This window comes from Megalobrama amblycephala, linkage group LG2 (assembly GCF_018812025.1).
Source record: "Megalobrama amblycephala isolate DHTTF-2021 linkage group LG2, ASM1881202v1, whole genome shotgun sequence".
Classification (NCBI taxonomy): Eukaryota; Metazoa; Chordata; class Actinopteri; order Cypriniformes; family Xenocyprididae; genus Megalobrama; species Megalobrama amblycephala.
In genome coordinates, this window is record NC_063045.1 from 43474873 (window position 1) to 43498595 (window position 23723).

Consider the following 23723-nt stretch of genomic DNA (forward strand, 5'->3'; position numbering starts at 1 on the left):
TGATAACATAGTTATGTATATTATATTGCATTTCTGTCAATAGATCCTCACAAATTTTACACACTGTACCTTTAAAACTATAATATTAATATAATAAATAATTTAATATATTAAAATGTAATGCATTTGAATTATTTATTACAATTTAATTTGTTTCTTGTTTAAATGCCTAGAAATTTCTATGATTATTTAACTTTAATTATTTAATTTTAAAATGTATTATTATTATCTTTATTATATTATTATTATTATTTACAAGGAAACCAAAAACACATTTTTGTAGGAATATTCATTTTAACTTTATACATGTTGTTAGCTGTTTACAGCAATGTGCTATTCTCTCCTGGTCTAAATGGATGAACGATTTATGTGAAACAGCTTTCATGTTTTCTAAAAAGAATGTATTTTAATAAAGTATCAGTGTAGGAGTTTTGGGTTTTATGCAGGTAGAGCAGTTGTGAAAGGCTAGATAATGAAATAAAATGCATTTGACAGATGTTGGGAGGACACACACATGCACAGCCCTGCGGACACTCTCTCTCTCTCTCTCTCTCTCATACACACACACACACACACACACAGTGAACCCTATCAAGGTCAAACCCTAATGCACCTGCTGTGCATTTGTCAGTCTGTGGTGCTTTCCTCTGGTCTCCACCTGCAGATGATGTTGCACATAAACACTTAATGCTCTTCAAGCTCTTAATTTTGTCTTTTCCAGTTTTCCACTACAGATTTAGAGTTCGAAAAAGAATAAAATATTTTGAAATGTTAAACAAAGAGATGTTCAATGTTCAACTATTTTGTGAAAATATCAGCTGACGTGAGATAAAAGGATTCCAGGAACTCCAGGTAAATGTTATTCTGATTTACAATAGATGAGTAAATCAAAACAGCTACAATTCACAAATGCATCCAACTATTTAGATGCCTGTCATTAGAGGATTAGAGAATCCACACTGCTTAATCCGTAATAAAGTAGATCAGGATAGTGTATCTATTTACAATATTAAATTCTCTCATATGCAATTAAGCATCAAGCCATATCTACATAACTTGTGTTTTGATCCTAAATGAAATTAAATGGGATTGGGAGGGTTAGAGGCAGATTTTATAGCCTATAAGATTTCACTGTTCATATAAGTTTGTGGTTTAGGTTACACTATGATAGTCATTTAGCTATAAAACATTTTTGAGAGCAAAATCTGATTTAAATGCATTACATGTGGCTTTTTGCCACGTGCCTCATCTGTTTTCACTTATAAGTAAGTTTCAGTCAGGAGCAGTGCTGCTGCCCCCCTTCGGATATATAGAGAACTGCTTGAAAAATTTGTCTAAAGGTTCCATGTTTGTAATTGTTGACATGAAAGTCACCATTTCGTCCCCTTGGAATTATAAGGTTCTGTCTGAATTCTGAGCAGCTTTGAGATATTGAGCTTCAAAGTTTTTCCATTCCATTCAACTTTGTAGATAGAACCTTTTTGTTTTCTAAATGTACAAAAAAAAAAAAAAAATGGTTTATTTATTTTCAATGAAGATATTTTTAATGAAATTGAGAGGTTTCTGTCCCTCCAACTGAAAGTCCAGTTAACCAAAACTTAAAAGATCCAAAAAGTTTTCCAGCCTGTTTTCTTTAAAAATAGCTAAATTTGTGTTTGAAAGACTAACCAAGGTCAAACAACATGAGTGTGAAAAACTGATGACAAAATTTACATTTTTTGGGTGAACTAAGCCTTTAACGATCTCAAACAGCCTTTGCTTACATCAACAGAAGGGTTTTAAGTGAATGTAGTTTTGGTTTCAGAGAATTGTGTCCAAGGGAAAGAAAAATTCCAAATTTGTCACATATCAGCCCAAAAATTATTCACATGGCACCTGGAAGGTTTTCAAGTTCATCCATGACATTGTCTCAGTCTAGAATAATGTTGTGCATGAAGACTCCAAATATAGTTCTTGTGGAGGAAGAATCTTGGCTGTCTTCTGTTATCACGGTCAGAATCCCGAAGAAAGAGTGTGTCACAATCACAGTCCTAATAAAAAGGGAACAGCAATATCACAATTCTGGTTACATTAAAATTAAAATCACAAATGTATATATAACAAAGTACCAGGTCTACGTACAACTAACAGAGATTAATTATGGTTGTTAAAGGGTTAGTTCACCCAAAAATGAAAATTCTCATTAATTACTCACCCTCATGTCGTTCCACACCCGTATGACCTTCGTTCATCATCAGAACACAAATTAAGATATTTTTGATGAAATCCGAGAGCTCTCTGACCCCTCCATAGACAGCAATATAATCAACACGCAAAAACAAAACAGAAATAACAACTTTATTCAACAATCTCTTCTCTTCCCTGTCAGTCTCCTACTCTGTTGATGTAAACACAGTCCACAGCTTCCGTGTTCTACGCCAGAATGCCGGCTCAATGTTGGCAGGCTCCTGCATCAGCATCACACACGCGTCATGCTGCTCACGTGAACAGCGTCAGCCAATACTGAGCCTGCATTCTGATGTAGAACCTGGAAGCACTGAACGTAAACAGCGTAGAGAATGAAATGGAAGAAAAGAAATTGTTGAATAAAGTCGTCATTTTTGTTTTGTTTTCGTGCACAAAAAGTATTCTTGCTGCTTCATAAAATTAAGGTTGAACCACTGCAGTTACGTAGACTGTTTTAACAATGTCTTTAGTACCTTTCTGGACCTTGAAAGTGATGATTATATTGCTGTCTATGGACGGGTCATATACCTCTCGTATTTCATCAAAAATATCTTAATTTGTGTTCTGAAGATGAACGAAGGTCATACGGGTGTGGAACCACATGAGTGTGAGTAATTAATGACAGAAACTTCATTTTTGGGTGAACTAACCCTATAAAGTATTATCTGTAAGATAGAAAAAATAAAAAAATAACTGTATAATGATAGCAGAACTTGCATTTAAAGGTGCTAAAGAGGATCTTTTCGTCGACTGAGAAACCAAAGACTTTTAGTGAGTTTTTGAAATGAGCGCATGCGTAAGAACAACCCCCCTCCTTCACAGCTCATTTCGAGGGAACACCTCCTAAAACTCGTGCACGAGTATTGGAACATGAGTGTTTACCAACGGCATTCGCTGTGTCATGTTAGTGGATTCATTATGTCGGACTCACCGCAGGTAACTCATAATCTGCAGTTGTTACTCCTGTCTCCTGACAAAAACATTGCATGCAGCGCCTGTAGAGTGTGGAAAGTTACTGAAGCGCGCAGCTGCGCACGTCTCGCACAAGAAACGTCATGGCAGTGATTGACAAGTAAGAGGGCCAATCCGCGCATGTTTTTCACAAGGAACGTAATGACAGTGATTGACAAGCCAGAGGGCCAGTCGTTTACGCGATGATCACGTAAACGATTGGCTGATGTTTTTAAGGCCCTACCTCATGCACAGATGATGTATATTAAGGTGCGTTCACGCGGCCTCGTAATTCCTGTAGTTACGAGATTCTAGCTTGTAAAAAGCGTTCACGTCCTCGTAGAGCTCGTAATTACAGCTTGTAAGCTGGGAGTTTTCTGAAAGCTCCCACATGTACCACCTGACCGCTGTAGATTGATTTATTAGGCGTTGATAGTGGTGCCATGGAAACGCATAATTCCCAGTCCAAGGACCAAAAGGACGTGAACAGCTCCGAATATAACGTCACGTGTTGTCATTTCAAGATTCCGGTAAATACGAGGTGACGTGAATGCAGCTTTAATATTATTCCTTTCAGTGCACCTAATACATAGTCTTTTATCAGTTAGTAAAGACAGTTTCAAGTAATATTGCAAAAATTTATAAAATAAAACATCCTCTTTAGCACCTTTAACAAAATGTTGGATAAAAAAAGAAGAAAAAAAATAAATGAAACAAATGCGAAGTTTGTATGTCTGGTCTAAGATAAGAGAGTTGAATGAAGCATATTGAATGCCTATATGTAATGTATGTGTGGGGAATCATAGTTTATAAAGAAATATACAGAGAAAGTTACCTGTCAGCAATGATTTAAAAAATCATAGGATTCTTCTCCAAGAATCAGAGGAAGGCCATGAAGAAATAGGAATGGGTACAGAAACCCGGTATTATATTGGCCCCGGGGCTAAATTATGAAAGACCGGTGTATCGATAAGCTCTGACGTTAACGGTTCTGCTATCGGTACTGGAGAAATTATTAAGAAAATACACGTACACTATTATTGCTATATAGACATTATCTTGCGAATTCTATCTCGCCAGAGTCGCCAGCTGCGTATGTATGCAGTAATATTAGGACATTTGTGTATGATGCATTTTTGCTTTCGCAATCCAGAAGAGAGATCGCGCTCACGCGCTCAGGAGCTACAGCGCGCGCAGCCGCTCACATGAAAGCCCTGTTTAATGGAGAACTAAACAACTAAACGTCTGCTTACACTTTAGGCCTGTGATATTATGCTTATTTTATTTTTGATTTTGGCTTCCAAGGATCAGAAAGAAGATATCTGAGGTAAAACTATTAAAAACTAGCCGCGTTTCGTCTAGCACACCTTCTATTCGCGCGTTCATTCCTCCCTAAACCAAAACTTAACGTCAGAATCAGCACAATCGGTGATTGTTGTAAAATCCAGTCTTTACTGTTGCTAAATTGCAGTAAATGTTTGATAGGCTAATTATCAACGTTTTAAAACGTTGAAAAGCACAGTAATCCGCGCAAGAGACGCTGTTCCTCCGGCTGAATTGTGTGTGCGGCGCGCGCTCCAAAACGGATCGCAAATAGACAAACAAATTACACGTTGGGCTTCAGGTGCACGTTCAAACGATCAAACGCACACAAAAATATGTTAAAATAACCGGATTGGAGCGTGTTTAGCTACTTAAACGCAGTTTATATCGTAAGTGTACGCGAACAGCTGGGAGAAAATCCGATGTGTGTTAATATCTGTCTTAAAGTGACAGCAGTCACCTTCTGATGATTGTGCCATCAGTGTTAATCAAACAAGAAAATGCAAAGAGAAAATCACTCACAGCTCTTCATCTGAATATAGTTAGCTTTAATAAGCATTAATTTATTAATTTATACTGTGAAAACCATGCAGTGTTATTTTACATTTGGTTACTTCAATATCTTTTATAGGCTAGGCCTATATTACTTACCTGAACACATGAACAAATGAAAGCACTTTATTTCATTTGTATCTTTGTTTTATTTTATTTGTCAGTTTGTTTTACTTTGTTTCTTTGTTCATTCTTTGAATCCTAAAAAAAAAAAAAAAAAAAAAAAAAAAATTATAACATCCCTGTACAACACACCTAAACTAGCATCCAAATATAAATCAGTAGAGTAATTAGTAAAGCTTTCCCCAGTCTACATTGTACACATAATAAAAAATATCTAAAACATAAAAAACGTTCCTTTATTCAAAACATGCAGCCAAAGACCAGTAACGTTAACTTGCAAATGCTAACTGCTAATTTCGATTAGCACAATCAAACACAACTCAACAATTTCAATAATATAAAATCACACCAGTGTCACTGTAAGTTATTTAATCTGATTATATTACACTATCGATTAACATATATTAAACAATTCTGAAATGTTAAAATATGACAAACAAACAAACAAACAAACACCAACTTACCGTTCCATGTGCTTCTCCTCTCAGAATACGTTGCAAATGGACTCCACCTACAGGTAGAACTGCGCATGACCACTCGAAAAAATTCTTACTACTCATTATTTTAAGTAGAGGATAATTTAATCTATTGAGTTTAATATATTTTTGTTGTCGTTACTCAGTAAGATCAACAAACTTACTCAAAATAAGTTAAAATCACTTAATTTTATTAGTAAGATCATCAGTTAGCTACATTTTACAGAGCAGGGGGGGGGGGGGGGGATGCATTTTCTTGAATCTTAGGGTTCAGTATGGTTAATAGCAAACATTTTTGAACAACATATAGTTTGGTAAATATATAAAATAAAAGGTAAATAAATATAATTTAAAATATAATATAATATAATATAATATATATATATATATATATATATATATATATATATATATATATATATATATATATATATATTTGTATATTTTGTTTCACCATGACTTGTAAGTTGGTTTGGCTTAGATGGGTATGGCTCAGAGCATCACATGTGTGTCAATAGCAGTGTGGCTGCTGGATGATTTCCTCAGCCACTCCATAAATATCTGTCTGTCTTCTGTGGGAATCCTTCAGTTGACACAGCTGAGAAGCAGGTGTTATTCAGTGGGCCCTCCCTCTGTCCCTCATTCCCTTCATCTTCACTGTCTTCTCTACTCCTGAGTCCTGTCCTTCCATCTGCTCTTTATATCTTCATTTTGTGTGTCTTTTGATTGTTGTTTTTGTCCCCCCCAACCACCACCACCACCAGTCTCCACATACAGCAGGCCTAACAGTACAGAGTGATCCTTCTCTACCAGTCATGTTAAAATGACAAAGCTTGACTATATATGTGTAAATGTGTGCGGAGAGAGTATATTTATGTGTGTGTGTGAGAGAGAATGAGGTGAGGGCAGTGCCCGCATTCTTATGGCATTCTTGACATTCCCCGTCTGTGGCACTCTGCCCCATCTCCGCACTGCCTGTATGTGTGTGTGAGAAGGATTTGGTGCGTAAATGAAAATGTACACTTTGTTCTCCTGATTGGCTGCCTCAGGCCTGCATGGAGGAATGGGGTAATTAGCAGAAGACTCTGCCTCCACCCCGTGGCAGTTCACGAAGGTGCAATTAGTAGGTCTACATCTGCAGTCAGAACCATGCTGACTTGCTGAGAGCTCCAGTTTATACATTTAGAGCTTGCAAGGCAGCATTGTAGGTCTAATGATATTCCTCATACTTCTGTAGAATTCTGAAATTATTTCAGCTAGAATTGCTTGATATATATTAATTTATGCTTATGATTATATATATATATATATATATATATATATATATATATATATATATATATATATATATATATATATATATAGATTAAAATGGGAAATTCTCACATTTACATTCATTCATTCATGATTAATCTTTTTTTTCTTGCATCTGTTTAACCATTTAAATCCACTTTTGCATTGCAAAGATGGTGTTGTGCTAATTACTCACAACCAAAGTCTAGAACCTAAGCTTATCTATTGTTTTGTGGCATTGTAAGGCTTCAAATCCTGATATTTCCTTATGGATAGGCAAAGCAAGTTTTAATGCACTGTATTTGCCACAATTAAAATAGTGACTGACATATGTTAGAATCAGAGGGAGTTTTTTTGCCAAGTATGTTTACACACACACAGGGAATTTGTTTAGTGAATAAAGACAAACACACACACACACAGGTTGGACAATGAAACTGAAACACCTGGTTTTAGACCACAATAATTTATGGTGTAGGGCCTCCTTTACAGCATCAGTTCATCTTGTCAGTGACAGACAGATACAAGTCCTTTACAGTGGTCAGACAGATTTTAAACCATTCCTCTTCCAGAACAGTGGCCAGGTCACTGTGCGATGTTGGCGGAGGAAAATGTTTTCTGACTTGCTGCTCCAAAATACCCCAAAGTGGCCTAAAAATATTTGTGACTGTGCAGGCCATGGGAGATGTTCAACTTCGCTTTCGTGTTCATCAAACCATTCTGTCACAAGTCTTGCTGTGTGTATTGGTGCATTATCATGCTGGTACACGGCACCCCCTTCAGGGTTCAATGTTTGAACCATTAGGTGCAAATGATCCTCCAGAATGGTTCAGTAGTCCTTGGCAGTGACAGCCCATCAAGCACAGTAGGGAATGCCATGATATGGCAGCCCAAACCATCACTGATCCTGCCCTGCGCTTAACGAGCACAAAACAGTCTGGGTATTAAGCCTCTTTGGGGCTTCAACTCCACACCGTAACTTCAACGGATGTGGGAAAGACAGTGAAGGTATTTTGGCTATAGCAGCCTGACCATGAATATTGACTCTGTGGAGCTCCCGACGAATAGTTTTGGTGGAAACAGGAGAGTCGAGGTGCAAATTTAATTCTGCAGTGATTTGGGCAGCTGTGGTTTTATGTTTTTTGGATACAATCTGGGTTAGTACCTGGACATCCCTTTCAGACAGATTCCTCTTGCGTCGACAGTTACTCCTGTTGGATGTGGTTTATCCTTCATGGTAGTATGCCGACATTACCCTGGATACCATAACTCTCGATACACCACAATGACTTGCTGTCCTGGTCACAGATTAGCCAGCAAGACGCACACCAACAATTTTTCCTCTTTTGAACTCTGATATGTCTCCTATTGTTGTGAGGATTGCAAACTTTTATGTACTGCTGTGTTATTGCTTTTTCTAATACAACCTTCATACACTGCTCTTACTGATAGAATGTAAAATCAGTTAAGATTGGTCACCAGGTCACGCATATATAGGTGTGAAACCTCTAACACTATATGGACCAATGTTTCAGTTTCATATATATGTGTATGTATTTATATATATATATATATATATATATATATACACACACACACACACACACACACACACACACATACACATACTGTGCAAAAGTCTTAGGCCACCATTAAATGTTGTTTAGCAATGGTATAATGACCATATATAATTATTTATTAGAATATAACCAGAAAATACAGGAAATTTATATGCAGTATTAAAAAAACAGAACAAAAAAAAAAAATCAGAAAAAAAAGACTTCTATAGGCTAAAGGACTGGAAGGCCAAGAAAACTTTCAAAATCTGATGAGAAGTTTCTCAGAGTTTCTTCTTTGAGAAACTGGACAAAGTACAGGAGGTCACACTAAATACTATTTTTTGCTTAAAAAGCCATTTTGTTCTGATTTTTTTATTTTATTTTATTTTTTTATGTTTTATTTTATTTTTTTTACGTTTTATTTTATTTTTTTACGTTTTATTTTATTTTTTTACATGTTGTGTACGTATTTCCTGTATTTTCTGTTTGTATCGTAATAAAGAACAAAAAATAAATATGGATGGTCATTAAAACTTTGCTAAAACGACAAAGTCGGTGATGGCCTAAGACTTTTGCACAGTATATATAAAAATTTGTATATGTTATTGACTATTTGAATTTAAAATATATCTATAAATATCTGTTTATTCAATTGTCAGTTATATCTCAGACTATTTGGATTATAAACAGTGGGCCTTTGTAGCTTAATGCTGTTGTAGGTCAATCCGCATTTATGGAGTTCACGGAAGGCTAATGTAGGCTACAGACTAATTTAAAATCATTAAACCACTCTCCTAAAATCAATTTAGGGTTAGAAAGAAAATGAGCCTTTAATTAGTGCCAGTCTAATGTCTGGACCACATGACACCCTAAAATTATTGGGGGTGGTTACAGTTTTTAAATTTAAGTTTATATCTATATTCAGGTGTATCTCTCGGTACAAATTTAGATTTGTAGGCTTTTTGCAGTAAAAAAGCTCTGTATTCACAACATGTGTTTTATATGGACACAGAGATCTTTTTAGTGTTAAAATGTCCTAATAGAGTGCAGTGAAGGGGGGTTGGGGGAGGGGTTTTGGTTGGGGGGGTCCAAGCCCCCTAATTAAATTTTGATCCCCTTATGATAAGTATAGCTCTATAGACTATACTGTAGGCTATATACTATCAGCATTTTCAAATGTTTTATGAATAAAAAAAGTTAGATTACAAGTTAATCGGAACTCGTGTTCGCTTTAGAAGATAAGCAACAGTGCTTTCGTTTACGTTTTGTACACTGACAAAATGTAAATAGCTACTATCATTAACTGTAATACATATTTAGTAGTGGTGTGAAAAATGACTGACTTCATTACCCTACTGACCTGGACAACAATGACCATGAAAAACAACTGTTTACACCACTCCACAATCATGTCCTCTTTTTGGCCATTAATGAGAGTAAATGTGTTTGTTTGGTGTGTCGATTTAAGTTGCTTTATTTCCGACTCTGCTCTATGCCATTTAGTATGCACTTAAGGTAATGGAAAGCAGGAAAATATCATGGAAACCCTGTAGTCTGCTGCTCAACCAATCGCGAGCAGCTGGATTATTCCTCACAAAACCTTTTAATACCTCTGTTCACTAATGATCCGGACCCGCGGCCCTTTAATCCCCACTACATTAATTAAAAAGAGCACAAGCCCTTGGAAGATCATGCCATCTGCTGCAGTTTCATTCCACAGACAGATTGTGTTTGGTACTTATTTAAAACAGAATTTCTTTACTTGTCAGGGAAGGCAGAAGGAATGAGAAAGGGATAAGTCTGCAGGAATTAAATGGGGGAAAAAATATAGAGTTCAGCTTCGTTGCCTACTTTTGTAACCCATCACATATTTATAATAACAACAGCCTAATGCTAAATGTTAGTCTGAATATTAAATGTAATTCTCACTTTTGATATCTGAACTAATATCGAAAATTGTTTAAGATTAGGCCTATTTTGTGTCACCTATTTTGATGCTTATGGAACTTATGTAGCCACGTACCTTTTCAACGCGCTCATTGTGTTTGTGTTTCCACAGCATGAAGGTAAGATCTTACGGATTTAAAATCTTACTGGTCTACTGACATTTATGACATCCCTTCAAACATTGCAATGCTCATGATAGCTTTTGTTAACTCTACAATAAGTAAATCCACTTCACCAGCTAGTTACTCTTCGACAGCTCTGCCATAGAAATATAGGCTACAGAGCTACCGCTAAAAACAGAAGTTCAAAGACAATTTCTAAAGATGGCTGCGCCCTTGTTTCTCTGGCGCATAAAGTCTATAAAAACGGCTTGTTGGATCCCACCCCACCCCATTCAGGATACATACATTATTGGTTGAGGTTTTTAGCATTTAAACACGTTGAAACACTTTGCAAGTTAAAATAGCTGCCCTTAGTATTCAAAGTTTTTAACTTACAAAATGAATTATAAAAACGAGGTCTTGAAAAAGATGGGCACCATTCAGTAAAACGAATGGCAAATTGGAATAATATTATAAGTTATTATACTTTTTATTATTATTATTTATTTATTGTTTACGTAATGGCGGTAGGAGAAAAGTAAAACCCCAACAACATATAATTGTGAAACGATCCGAATTTTAACAGTCAATGAAACAAATTGAAAAAGAAGACACAATAAAGTATATAAAAACTAGTGTTTAGTGTCCTGTCTCCCTCATCCAAACACACGCACACTCTCTCACTCTTGCGCACGTGCCATTGGCCACAGGCGCGCGCTCTAGTGCTAAAGTACAAGGTTCAGGGACTTACCACTTCATTGTCATTAGCGTGCTCATTCTCTCTCGAAATGTTACTGTGCGTTTGAGAGGATTATTGTCTACCATTTCAAAGCTTTAACTATGAGTGTTTTGTTTGGTCGTTTATTTGAAGGCACGCATTAGGAAGGAGCCTATTTCAATGGAGCTGTGGATATGGACATGGCAGGTAACCTGCCTGGCGCTCATCGCGTCTGTGATGGATGTAGTTCTGGCACAGATTCGTTACACGATCCCAGAGGAACTGGAGCACGGGGCTTTTGTTGGAAATATTGCGGAGGATCTGGGATTAGACACCAACAAACTCTCAATCCGCCGATTTAGAATAGTCTCAGGTGCAAAACGGCAATATTTAGAGGTGAATTTAGAAAACGGGGTTTTATTTGTCAATGAAAGAATTGACCGAGAAGAGTTGTGCGAACAAAATCCATATTGTTCATTCCATCTTCAGGTTGTGATCGAAAACCCATTAGAATTGTATAGGGTCGAAGCTGAAATATTAGATGTCAACGACAACTCTCCTGTCTTTCCCTGGAGTGAATTTAACCTGGATATCTCCGAATCCGCCGCGCCTGGATCGCGCTTCCCACTGGAAAGCGCGCAGGACCTGGACGTCGGTGACAACTCTCTGCGCTCGTATTTGCTGAGCGTAAACGAACACTTCGTCCTGGATGTCCAGACGCGCAGCGACGGCAGTAAATTCGCAGAACTGATTCTCGAAAGTCCGCTGGACCGGGAGCAGCAGAAGACTCACTTGATGGTTCTTACAGCGGTGGACGGAGGCTCGCCCGAGAGGTCGGGCACTGCGCAAATAAACATAACTGTACTGGATGCCAATGACAACGCGCCTGTGTTCGATCAGAACTTTTATAAAGTGAAGCTGGCTGAAAACGCACCGCGAGGGACTGTCGTGATAAAACTAAACGCCACTGATCTCGATGAAGGACCCAATGGAGAGATCACATACTCTTTTAGCGGGCACGCTCCAATGAGAGTGCGCGAGCTGTTCAGCGTGGATTCCCGCACTGGGGAAATCAAAGTAAAAGGAGTTATAGATTATGAAAAAGCACGAATGCACGAGATTTATGTACAAGCCAAAGACAAGGGACCGTCTGCGGTGGCAGTGCACTGCAAAGTGATGGTTAACATAATAGACGTCAACGACAATCTTCCTGAAGTGATTCTTACATCAGTATCTACGCCTGTCCAAGAAGATGCGCCCCCTGGCACAGTGATAGCAGTAATTAGCGTTATGGATAAAGATTCTGGGGAAAACGGAAATGTTGATTGTGAAATTCCTCATCACGTTCCCTTTCAGCTGCACTCATCTTTTAAAAATTATTATACTTTAGTTACGTGTGATTTTCTGGACAGAGAGACCATTTCAGAGTATAACATCACTCTGACGGCGCGTGATATGGGCTCACCGCCTCTTTTTACAAGGAAAACAATTTTAGTGCAAGTGTCTGACATTAACGATAACGCGCCTCGTTTCAAACAGCCATCCTACACGGTCTACCTGACCGAAAACAACGCGCCAGGAGCCTCGATTTGCACTATCACCGCACAAGACGCAGACGCGGATCAGAATTCCTACTTATCCTACTCTATTCTAGAAAACGGCATCCATGGAATGCCAGTGTCCACCTACGTGTCCATCAATTCAGATAACGGCAACATTTACGCACTGCGTTCTTTCGACCACGAGCAGCTCAGAAACTTTCAGATCGTGGTTCAGGCCGAAGATGCTGGTTTTCCGCCTCTCCGCGCGAATGTAACAGTTAACGTGTTTGTTTTAGATCAGAATGACAATCCTCCAGTCGTTGTATACCCAATGCCCGAGAATGACACCGCAGCGGTTGTAGTTGTCCCTAAATATGCTGATGCCGGATACCTAGTGGCTAAAATCACCGCCATGGACGCGGATGCCGGGCAAAACTCGCGTCTCTTTTATGAAGTCCTCCAAGCTACAGATCTCAGTTTGTTCAGTGTTGCGCTGTACACTGGGGAGATCAGGACAATTCGCCGGCTGATGGACAACGATCCCAGGAGGCAGAGGCTAGTAGTTTTAGTCAAGGACAACGGTCAGCCGCCCCTATCGGCCACAGCCTCCATCATGTTGTCAGTTGTTGACAGCGTGCCAGAATCCTTGCCTGATTTTGGTGACCTCGCGCTCAGCCCTCAGTACAGGTCAGACCTCACGCTGTATTTAATCGTGTCTCTGGGCGCGGTTTCATTCACGTTTCTTGTGGCTATTATTGTCCTGGCTACAATTAAGGGACACAAGGACAGAAACTCGTGCTGTGGGTTTCAATCTAAGGACCCCACCCGTGACGTCATTAAAAAGTCTAACTTGAACATTCACATATCACCTGGATCAAAGGGACCCACGCACTGCGTGGAAGTAAACGCGAACAACCCAATAGGTCAAAACTACTGCTATAAAATGTGTTTAACTCCAGAGTCATCTAAAAGTGACTTCATGTTCCTCAAGCCTTGTAGCCCGACGGGAATATCTTCCCGAAATAACATCAAGGAAATGGAAAACAAAACTTTGACCTGGAGCCCAACCAGCCACAGTCATGGTACAAGGAGTGGGACGACCTCTACAAACGAGGTAATTAATCAACAAAAAATGATCAAGTTTGTCCACTAGATGGAGACTTCAGATAGTTGTTGTTCTTTAATCTGTCCAGAAATTGGCAGGAGGTTAATAAAAAATGTGAACAAAAACCTGTACATTGTAATTTAATTACACACATAAATTATATTTGAACATGACAATGTAAGTACTTCATGCAGAACAATAATAACTGTGTTGGAATAACAAATTACAAGTAACGCGAGTTATGTAATCAGATTACTTTTTTTCAAGTAGCTATTGAATTAACGCATTACTTTTATATTTACAACAAAATATCTGAGTTACTTTTTTAAATAAGTAACGCAAGTTACCTCTCCTGTACCTTTGAGAGAAAAGAGGAGTAATAACTCTGTATTATTTTTTTTCTGTGAACTATACCTTTAAATATAATATAATATAATATAATATAATATACAATTATATAATAATTGACAATTATAATAATTCAATAATGACAATAACAAAAACTATATTATAATAGTAAAATAAATAATTGTAATAATAACAATAATAATAATATTATTATTATCCATTTGCTGAACAGCAATGTTTGAAATTAACTTTTGAGCAACAATATTGAATTGTTTATTCTACCTTTGAGCTATACTGGATATTCTTTTTTTTCTGTGAACTAGACCTTAAAATTCTTAATGCACAGTTCATGAATAAATTATAAAATAAACAAATGCATTTTTGTCACTGCTCCAAATTGTAGATATACTGCAACAAGGTGATGAATTAGTAAAGTCACTTAGTGCTTTAGTGACTGTTTTTGGTGTATTCTGAGGTCTTTCATGTTCTTGGCATTGACATTATGTTTGTAGTACATTCTTGTGCCTCTCATGTGTAAGTGGAGTAAATATTTTAACTTTTGTTTTCTTTGCAGCTCAGACAGGGTAACAAAGACCAAACACTGACCAAGAACCAGCTTAATTATACATATAAAAGGTAATTAAAGTAAAAGCTGATTCTCTCTCTCTCACATGTCTCTCTCAAAGCATCTGACATGTCCATGTTTTTGTTTTTCTAGTCATACTCCAATAAACACAGGAAGGACACTGCAGCGCAGACTGATTCAGGACTCAGACAACTATGCTTACACATCTGTTCCACAGTACTGGACCTGGGGAAATCACATGCATGGTAAAATCATTATATCTGTCTTCCCTAAAAACATGTTTAGTTAAAAGGCATACACAAAAATACCAGCTTTATATATTCTGTATAACTTCCTTGTGATTTAACTGAATTGAACTTTTCTTTGTCATTTAAAACAGATTATAAGACCTCACCTAAGGTTGGTGGCTTTCCAAACCACTCATGGACACGTTACAACCAACAGGATTCAATTCAACCCTCACCAGACTATCAACATAATGTTTACATTCCTGGAACACCATCAACACTCTGTACACTCAAGCTGGCAAACAATGGGGACATTGAAGTCTACAACTCATTCTCAACTTTTGGCAAAAAGAAAAAGCCAAACAATAGCCTTCAAGAGGACGCAGTAATAACCAATGATTTTTTCAAATAATTTTTCCAGTTGTACTTTTCATCTGTAGGTTACTTTCTGTATATAAGTTGTATATATTTCAGTCAGATTATATGTGCTGTATAATTTGCCTTCATAAATTTCACAACAAGATAGCACTTAAAGTACTCTGATAATTCGTTTATTTTTTTGCATCATTTTCCAGATATCTTCAGTGTTCAGAAACTTTCTGAAAGTATTAAACAGATGGTTGCTTTAATTGTTATTACCCATATTGGTGAGAATTCAGGTTACATTTTCCAAAATGATATCCCTTTTATTTCCAAAATGTACAGAATAAAGAATATTATTAGAATTTATTTAATATTGCTTTTTGGTCTTTCTCCTAAAAAAAAAAAAAAAAAAAAAAAACGTTTTCACTTCAGTGGTTTTTGCTGTGCCAAAATTACAAGAAACAGCATTTATTGTCTATTCCCACCCTCTATGACAGAAAAAAGGTAGAGTAGCAAAATATGTAGAGCATTGCTTGAATTTATAGGTAATGTTACATGTATAACATTAAGGCCCAGTTTCACAGACAGGGCTTATATTAAATTAGTTCAATTAGGACATTTAAGTAGCTTTTATAAACAGGCCTTAGAAAAAAAAAACAAAAAAACAAAACAAAAAAACATTACTGTTGTGCATCTTGAGACAAAACAATGGCACTGGCATATTTTAAGATATGTTACTGCAAGTTGCTTTCGTTTAAGCCTCATCTGTGAAACCAGGGGTATATCAGCATGGCATTACACAATGGCATTATTCTACAAATGGTTTGAAGAGACATGTATTCACAGTGCTTCTTTATAGATTAGCTACACACCTGAAATTGCTGCAGATTAGGTGCATTAAATTGTTACCAATTAGGTAATTACATATAATTGTAGCCAGCCTGTTTGTGAAATATTATTATTATCAATATCTATATCAGTATCATATACACACACATATCAGTGAACAGGCTTTGATCTCTATCTACAACTCTGTGAGTTTAGGAATGAAAAAAGTGTTAATTTCAGTCATAAAGTGAGAATGTTCGCGCATAAATGATTTTTTGTTGTTGTTGTTGTTGTTGTTAATTTTAACAACAACATAAACATGCGTTTATTTTGATTGGCTTATCAGCGGAACCAAGTCACATTATGGATCTGTCCGTGGTGCTGAACTTGCTTTTTGTTTGATGACGCCCAACAGTCTTAATTTAAGAAAAAATATAGAGTACCTTATATATAAATACATTTATTTGTTAATTTTAAAATTTGCAGACAACCTGTACATTATATATGCTAGCTTTAATAAAGACTTCCAGAAAGTTAAAGTCAAAAGTAATTTCAGAAATAATAATCTTTCATAAATATTTTTTTTTTCCATAAAATAAATTGTTCTATGTAAACGTTTATCTTCACACGATGTCGCTGCACTACTGCTATTCACTTTAAGGTGGAATGGGATGCAAGCACAGCTATGCTTTGCTTTCATAATGCTGCTGGACAGAGGCTGTCAGAGCAGCACTGAAGCTCAGCTGAATCTGATCAGCGGGCGGGATCCACGGCACGGCGCTATGGCGATGCTCTGCTGGATGCTTTTACGAATGCAAATACCCGCTAACCTCCATTCGTTTTCGAAAACATTGCTATATTTCTTGTGAAAGACAGCGAAAGCATAGACGTGCGCTCTGCAATGGATCCAAGGAGGAGATGGCGTCTCGGTTTCGCCGTCCTCTCCGCGCTGTGGAGTCTCGCCTCGGCTGTAACAAGATACTCCATCCCCGAGGAAATTCCAGTGGGCTCCGTGATCGCAAATATCGCCACGGATTTGGGCCTTGACACGCACAGCCTGTTGGAACGAAAGGTAAAGCTGGATTATATTCATAGCAAGAAATATCTAGAGATAAATAAAGACACCGGAGAACTGTTTATCGCTGAGAAAATTGACAGGGAGTATTTATGCCCGGCCAAAACATCATCGTTCTGTTTCCTCAAGATGGATGTGATAATCGAGAGTCCAATACGCATATTTAATATCGAATTGGAAATTATGGACATAAATGACAACGCGCCTCAGTTCAGAAGGGAGAGAATACCGCTCGATGTTTCGGAATCAGCAACACCTGGAGAAAGGTTTTCTTTAACAAACGCGGTGGATGCAGATGTTGGAGAGAACTCGATCGAGACCTATTACCTGAGTGAAAGTAACGAGTTTACCATTGAAATCCAGTCTGGAAGTGACGGGACTAAATATGTAGACCTGGTGCTAAAAGCTAGTTTGGACAGGGAAAAACAAGCTGTCCACACACTAACCCTCACCGCTGTGGACGGCGGCATACCTGCGCGGTCAGGTACGGCCAGCATTATCATTCAAGTGCTGGATATCAATGACAACGCCCCTCAGTTTGATCGACAAGTCTACTCTGTTGACCTCATTGAAAATGCACCAATCGGGACACTGATTATGCAGCTAAATGCAACAGATTTGGATGAGGGTGCCAATGCGGATGTCATATACTCTTTCACTTTATACACGTCTGAGAAAACACAAGAAAAGTTCTCTTTGGATCCCACCAATGGAGAAATAAGAGTAAAAGACGTGATTGATTTTGAAGAAGTAAAGAGTTTTGAGATGTATGTTGAAGCCAAGGACAAGGCAGTGAATCCGCTTTCAGGTCAGTGTAAAATTTTAGTGTTCATCACCGATCTAAACGACAACCATCCTGAGATTACGATAAAGTCTTCACAGAGTTTTATTAAAGAAAATGACCCTGTAGGAACGGTGATCGCCGTCATCAGCGTGAGCGACAGGGACTCTGGAGATAATGGCAAAGTTGTTCTCTCCATCCACAATGCTGAGATATTGCCTTTTGCTCTTAATAAGTCATCAGAAGACTTTTTTGCATTAACAGTTACTGAATCACTTGACCGTGAGCGCATCCACAGTTATGACATCACACTTCTCGTGACTGACAGAGGAACACCTCCTCTGACCGATAATGAAACGATCAGTGTTACAATTCAAGACGTCAATGATAACGCCCCAGCGTTCCCTCAAACCCTCTATACCATTCATCTGATGGAAAACAACGAGCCTGGAGCACTGCTAGCCTCACTAACTGCTCATGACCCAGACCTGCATGAAAATCAGTATCTTGTTTACTTCATCATAGAGAAGGAGATAGCCAACACCTCAATGTCCATGCTGTTTTCCATCAATCCAGAAAATGGCAACCTCTACGCTTTACGCACATTTGACTACGAAAGAGAGAAGGAGTTTCTGTTTCATATTGAAGCGAGAGATTCTGGGCTCCCTCCTCTTAGCAATAATGTGACCGTACACATCATCATCCTGGACCAAAATGACAACACACCCCTTATAGTTTCTCCATGGCGTCCACAGGGCGCTGTTATAGAAGAAAAAATTCCGAGGTCAAGCGATAAAGGATCCCTGGTCACCAAGGTCATTGCGTTGGATGCCGACTCCATGCAGAACTCTCGTATAACATATCAGTTTCTCCAGATCACCGACACCCCACTATTCAGCCTCGATCAGTACAACGGCGAGATACGAACCACGCGGATGTTCAGTTACAGAGACCCCAAAGATCAACACCTGATCATCATAGCCAGAGACAATGGAGAACCTCCTCGCTCCGCCACGGTGACCATCAAGATCTCCACAGTGGACCAAGTAGTCACGCAGTTTACCGAAACCACAGAGGTGCCTGTCGAATATGACCTGATCACCGATCTAAACCTGTACTTGTTGATCGGTTTGGGGTCGGTGTTGTTTCTGCTGCTCATTACCATCCTGGTGATCATAGTGCTGAAATGTCAGGAACCAAAACCCTCACAAGCAGCTCCTCAGGGAAGGAACAGCATCATCAGCCAGAGGAACTCCTCCACTATTGCTGACTCTACTCTCATCTCAAGTGATGCCTACTGGTACAGTCTGTTTCTGGCAGAGACTAGAAAAGGGAAGGTGGTGGTGCGGCAGCCTCTTCCTAACGGAGCAGGGTTTATTGTGTCAAGTATCCCGGGAAGTGCTGCGCTGACTGAGACCAGCGCATCAAGGTCTTCCACTTTACAGGTACTGTAACCACTACAAAGTGACTCCAAATTGTATTTGAACACATAGGCCACACTTAAAAAAGTCTGCATTACATAACATCAAGCCAAGTGAATTTATTTTAAATAAATATAGCTCAAGGACACTTTTTAAGTAAAACATTTAAAATTGATAAACTAATCCATACACTGTTAAAAAAAGTATATGCATTGGTATAGGTGTAAAAAAGTGTGTATTGTAAATGATACACTGCAACAATCTGTTTTTGATATTTATAATTCATCAAGTAGGACACTCAATGTTTATGCATCAGTATGTGTCTAAATTTGGATGTGAGTGGGAGAACGGGTATGACATGCAGTGATGGAGGTGTGAAGTGAAGGGAGAGTGAGACAGAAGACTGACAGTGAGAATTTTCTACACCTTTAAAGGGTTAGTTCACCCAAAAATGAAAATTCGTCATTAATTGCTCACCCTCATGTTGTTACAAACCCTCAAGACTTTCATTCATCTGCAGAACACAAATGAAGATCTTTTTGATGAAATCTGAGAACTTTCTGTCCCTCCATAGACAGCTATGCTTTGCATTCCTGTAGCTCAAACTATAGAGTATGGCACTGAAGTTGCTTCGCCAAATGTAAAATGTAAACATTTTATGTTCTGCAGTCTTGACTGTGTTTGATTAATTGTTTCTCCATCTGTTGACAGGAGTCAAGCAGTGATTTACCATGATCTGGACATGTTGACTGATGGTTTACAACCTTCCACACCAGGCTCGCTGTCCATGAGGGACAGATTGATCTTCTGCTTTACCGTTTTTCAGGGTTTCATTTATTAATGTATTCAATGAACTCTGTTCAATTATTTTTTTACCATCACTTCTTCTCCTACTTCCTCTTCTTCAACATTGCCTTTTGGGCTAATTGAAGAATTAACTTTCAATTGACTGTTTTGATATTGAGACCAACATTGTGTCAGAGAAAGACATTCAGCGCTGCTGGATCTCATATTTTTGGCAATTTAAGGCAGGGTCTAACAACTATATGTCAGCCATTTGTAACCACATTGAGCATGACTTTGCATGGCTATGACAAACAAAATGGACTTTTTGTATCTAAAAGATTTCTATATAGACTCTACGACAGAAGAGAGAGAAGTGATACTACAAGAAGAACCTACCTGGACGTTCAGCCTTTTGTGGTTCCAGTAAGATATGAACTACAAGGACAGCTGGTTCTGCTATTAATGATGCTCTATTTTTACAGTTTGAACATGCTGATGAGAAAGCTGTGATCAAATGAGCAAAATCTAATGAGCCAGGCATTGTCTATACCTCAAAACACTTGGTTTGACATCAATGTGGTGCACATATATACATAGATTCATGTTTGTTTTTCTCCTGTCCTGTAAACGGCCTAAAATTGACATTCTCTGGCAAGAGCATTTTGAAAACTAAAGAACGCTATGTTAAATCATAGACAAAAGCGTAATAACAAAGAGTAATAATTACATCAGTATGGCAATTGCCATAGTGATGTGCTAAAATTTTACTGAAAACCAAGGAGACAAAAAAGTGCAAATCCAACAAAAAGGTTAAAAATGTATTAATCTAGCTTTTTGCAGATATATGTAGCCAATGCCAGAATATTATTCTGCCACAAATATTAATAATTTACAATAATATAAACTTTTTCTTTTGTACAAGTATCAACATTATTAAATTGCTGTTGAGTGTCATTTTTGGCCCTGTTTACTGATTTTTTTGAGGTTTATATTGTTTTGTATTATGAAAATGAGATAAAAATGCTTGTTAATGTATTTAATGCTGCTTCTTTTATGATGACAGTGCAATGTTTTAAGAAATTACTATTTGTGGTGAGATATTTGGCAGTTTCATTATATCATTATTATGTAGATCTAATTATATCATTACAGAAATCCAAGCTATATTCCTTTCCGATTTGTTGCAGCAAACAGAGAGGAAGTGGGAAGGAAAGGAGTGAGGGAAAAAAATGTGGTGTAGGAGGGACAAAGAGAAAGAGAAAGGGGGAAAACAGCAATATAGGTCACTTGAAACATGTGATCTGTGTTTAGATTGACACATGCTGTGACCAAGAGACAGAATGACACTCAAAGTTACCTTTATAGTATTGACAGCCATGTAATTCATTTTAACTTACTTTCCATAAAGGTGACAGCTCAAGTTGGAGTTCCTGGCAGCAGATTTGAGAATTTAGAGCAAAATGACACAAGTAAAACAACTGCTGTGTGCCTTAGGGCAGAGAAAAGTGTGCCTGAAATTTGAAACAACAAAAAATAGTATGAAGTTCAGTATCTTGATACTCTCAACATACATCACAATCTTATCGACATGCCTTGGGTTACTCGCTTCTGTATCTGTATTTACATTCTGTTGCCTTACTTGCAAAATGTCCATATGCAAACAAAGTAAACAATGCCTTTGTGTCCTTGCTGGACTTTATGATTTGCCCTTTGCTTGTAAATACAGCAACCTGAATAAAATCTTTTACAGTATATTTCTGGAGTTTCAGACTCACTATCTTGAGTTGGGAGAGTGTGTGTGATCGCATATTGACAAAACACACCGTTTCATTGGTGCTGACCTAGGCAGCACTGTCTCCATAGAAACAGTCACCATGACAACACCTCCATCTCTTCAGATTTAGAGAAGCACACCTTTTTTTTTTTTTTACCTCCCCAACCCATACTGTCAAACTGCCTCTTTCCCCCTCTGCATCTTTCTTTTTTGATACAAGATATGCTTATACTGTGATTTAGAGTACAGATCTGAGTATTGCATCAAACTCCAATACATATGGCACCAAATGTTTAATTAAAGGGATAGTTATAAAATATACATAGTAAAAAAAATAAATGTAATGATAGGACAGTCTCAATGAACTGCCCATTTAATAAGGATGGGTTATTTTCGCCTTGGGAAGTCAAGGATATACACACAATGTAATAAATTCTGATTTAGTATTGAATAGGCAGGAGAGAAGTACTGCTGATACTGGTGTGTGTGTGTGTTACACATATTTCTACCACTAGTAGGGGGTATTTAGCACGCAAAAACCTGACACAGCAGTTTGCAGATCTGTCACAGTATTTTGCACAGGATACACGCGTTCTTCAGCTGCTCTGTGGCTTCTTTAGCACGTATAGTCTCTTATTAGACTTGACAGATAACAGACATGGAACTCAGCATTCTTTGCTCAGTGTTTTTCTTAGTTATTGATAGGCCTATAATACCAACCGAAGCTCCTAAAATACACAGACATGCCATTTAAACCGTTTTAAAGTTTAATTTTTAATTCTTCCATTTTTAATTTAGAGTGCACTATCGCTGTCCTCAGGGCAAACCACATTTATCCATCTCGACTCGTCCTTACAAAAAATAAGTTTATTCAAGTGTGGTATTAGTATACTTCTTTTAAAATAAAAATAAGAAAATATACTTTCAGTCTACTTTTTATGTAAGGCCTACTTTCAGAAATATACTTAAATTACTTTTAAGTATACTTGACTTATACTGACAGAAATATTTGTATATTTGGCCTATACATTTACTCTTTTGATCGAGATCTACTTAAAAGTATAATTACATATTCTACGTGTACTTGGCTTGCAGATGTGTTTACTCATTCGATTGAATAGCCTGCTTTTTTCACATAGTTTTCATACTGTCTTATAAACTTACATATTTTGGCATCCAATACAATAGATTTGTTTGAAAAAAAAATTGATTTATAAAGAAAACAGATATGTTCCTAATTCTGGGTATGTACATGGAAGAGTAGAAATTGTTGAAAAAAAGTTATTTTTTGTTTTATTTTTGTGCACAAAAAGTATTCTCGTTGCATCATTAAGGTTGAACCACTTAACGTAGACTATTTTAACTATGTCTTTGCTACCTTTCTGGGCCTTGAAATGTGCAATTGATGACGTTGCTGCCTATGTGTGGTTCAGATATCTCTTAGATTTCATCAAAAAAAAAAAAAAAACAACACTAAAATGTGTCACTGAGCACAAAATGAAGCCATGGTCATCCCAGTTTCCTGAACTGAACCCTACAGAAAATGAGTGGAGTGAACTGAAGACAAGAATCACCAACATGGATCTGGGAATATGAAGGATCTGGAGAGATTCTCTATG

General features: G+C 37.6%; 2 protein-coding genes across 3 annotated transcripts in view; both read left to right on the forward strand.

Annotated features, from left to right (window-relative positions):
* LOC125259432 (protocadherin-10) overlaps window positions 1–15805 on the forward strand; it is a 22698-nt gene extending 6893 nt beyond the window's left edge. The window contains exons 3-6 of one of the 2 annotated variants that reach the window (XM_048177070.1): window positions 11423–13924; window positions 14838–14899; window positions 14982–15094; window positions 15229–15805. In XM_048177070.1, coding sequence (XP_048033027.1) covers window positions 11450–13924; window positions 14838–14899; window positions 14982–15094; window positions 15229–15488 — 2910 coding nt within the window. In that variant the 5' untranslated portion in view covers window positions 11423–11449 and the 3' untranslated portion in view covers window positions 15489–15805. Of the gene's footprint in view, window positions 1–9070; window positions 13925–14837; window positions 14900–14981; window positions 15095–15228 lie in introns of those variants that run through there. The other variant, XM_048177065.1, reaches the window with a different exon arrangement.
* Window positions 15806–15926: 121 nt separating this feature from the next.
* Window positions 15927–22084, forward strand: LOC125259446 (protocadherin alpha-C2). The gene is made up of 2 exons (XM_048177081.1): window positions 15927–19568; window positions 20256–22084. Exons 1-2 carry the CDS (start codon window positions 17169–17171, stop codon window positions 20277–20279), a joined length of 2424 nt encoding a protein of 807 aa, XP_048033038.1. The 5' UTR covers window positions 15927–17168; the 3' UTR covers window positions 20280–22084.
* Window positions 22085–23723: the final 1639 nt, after the last annotated feature.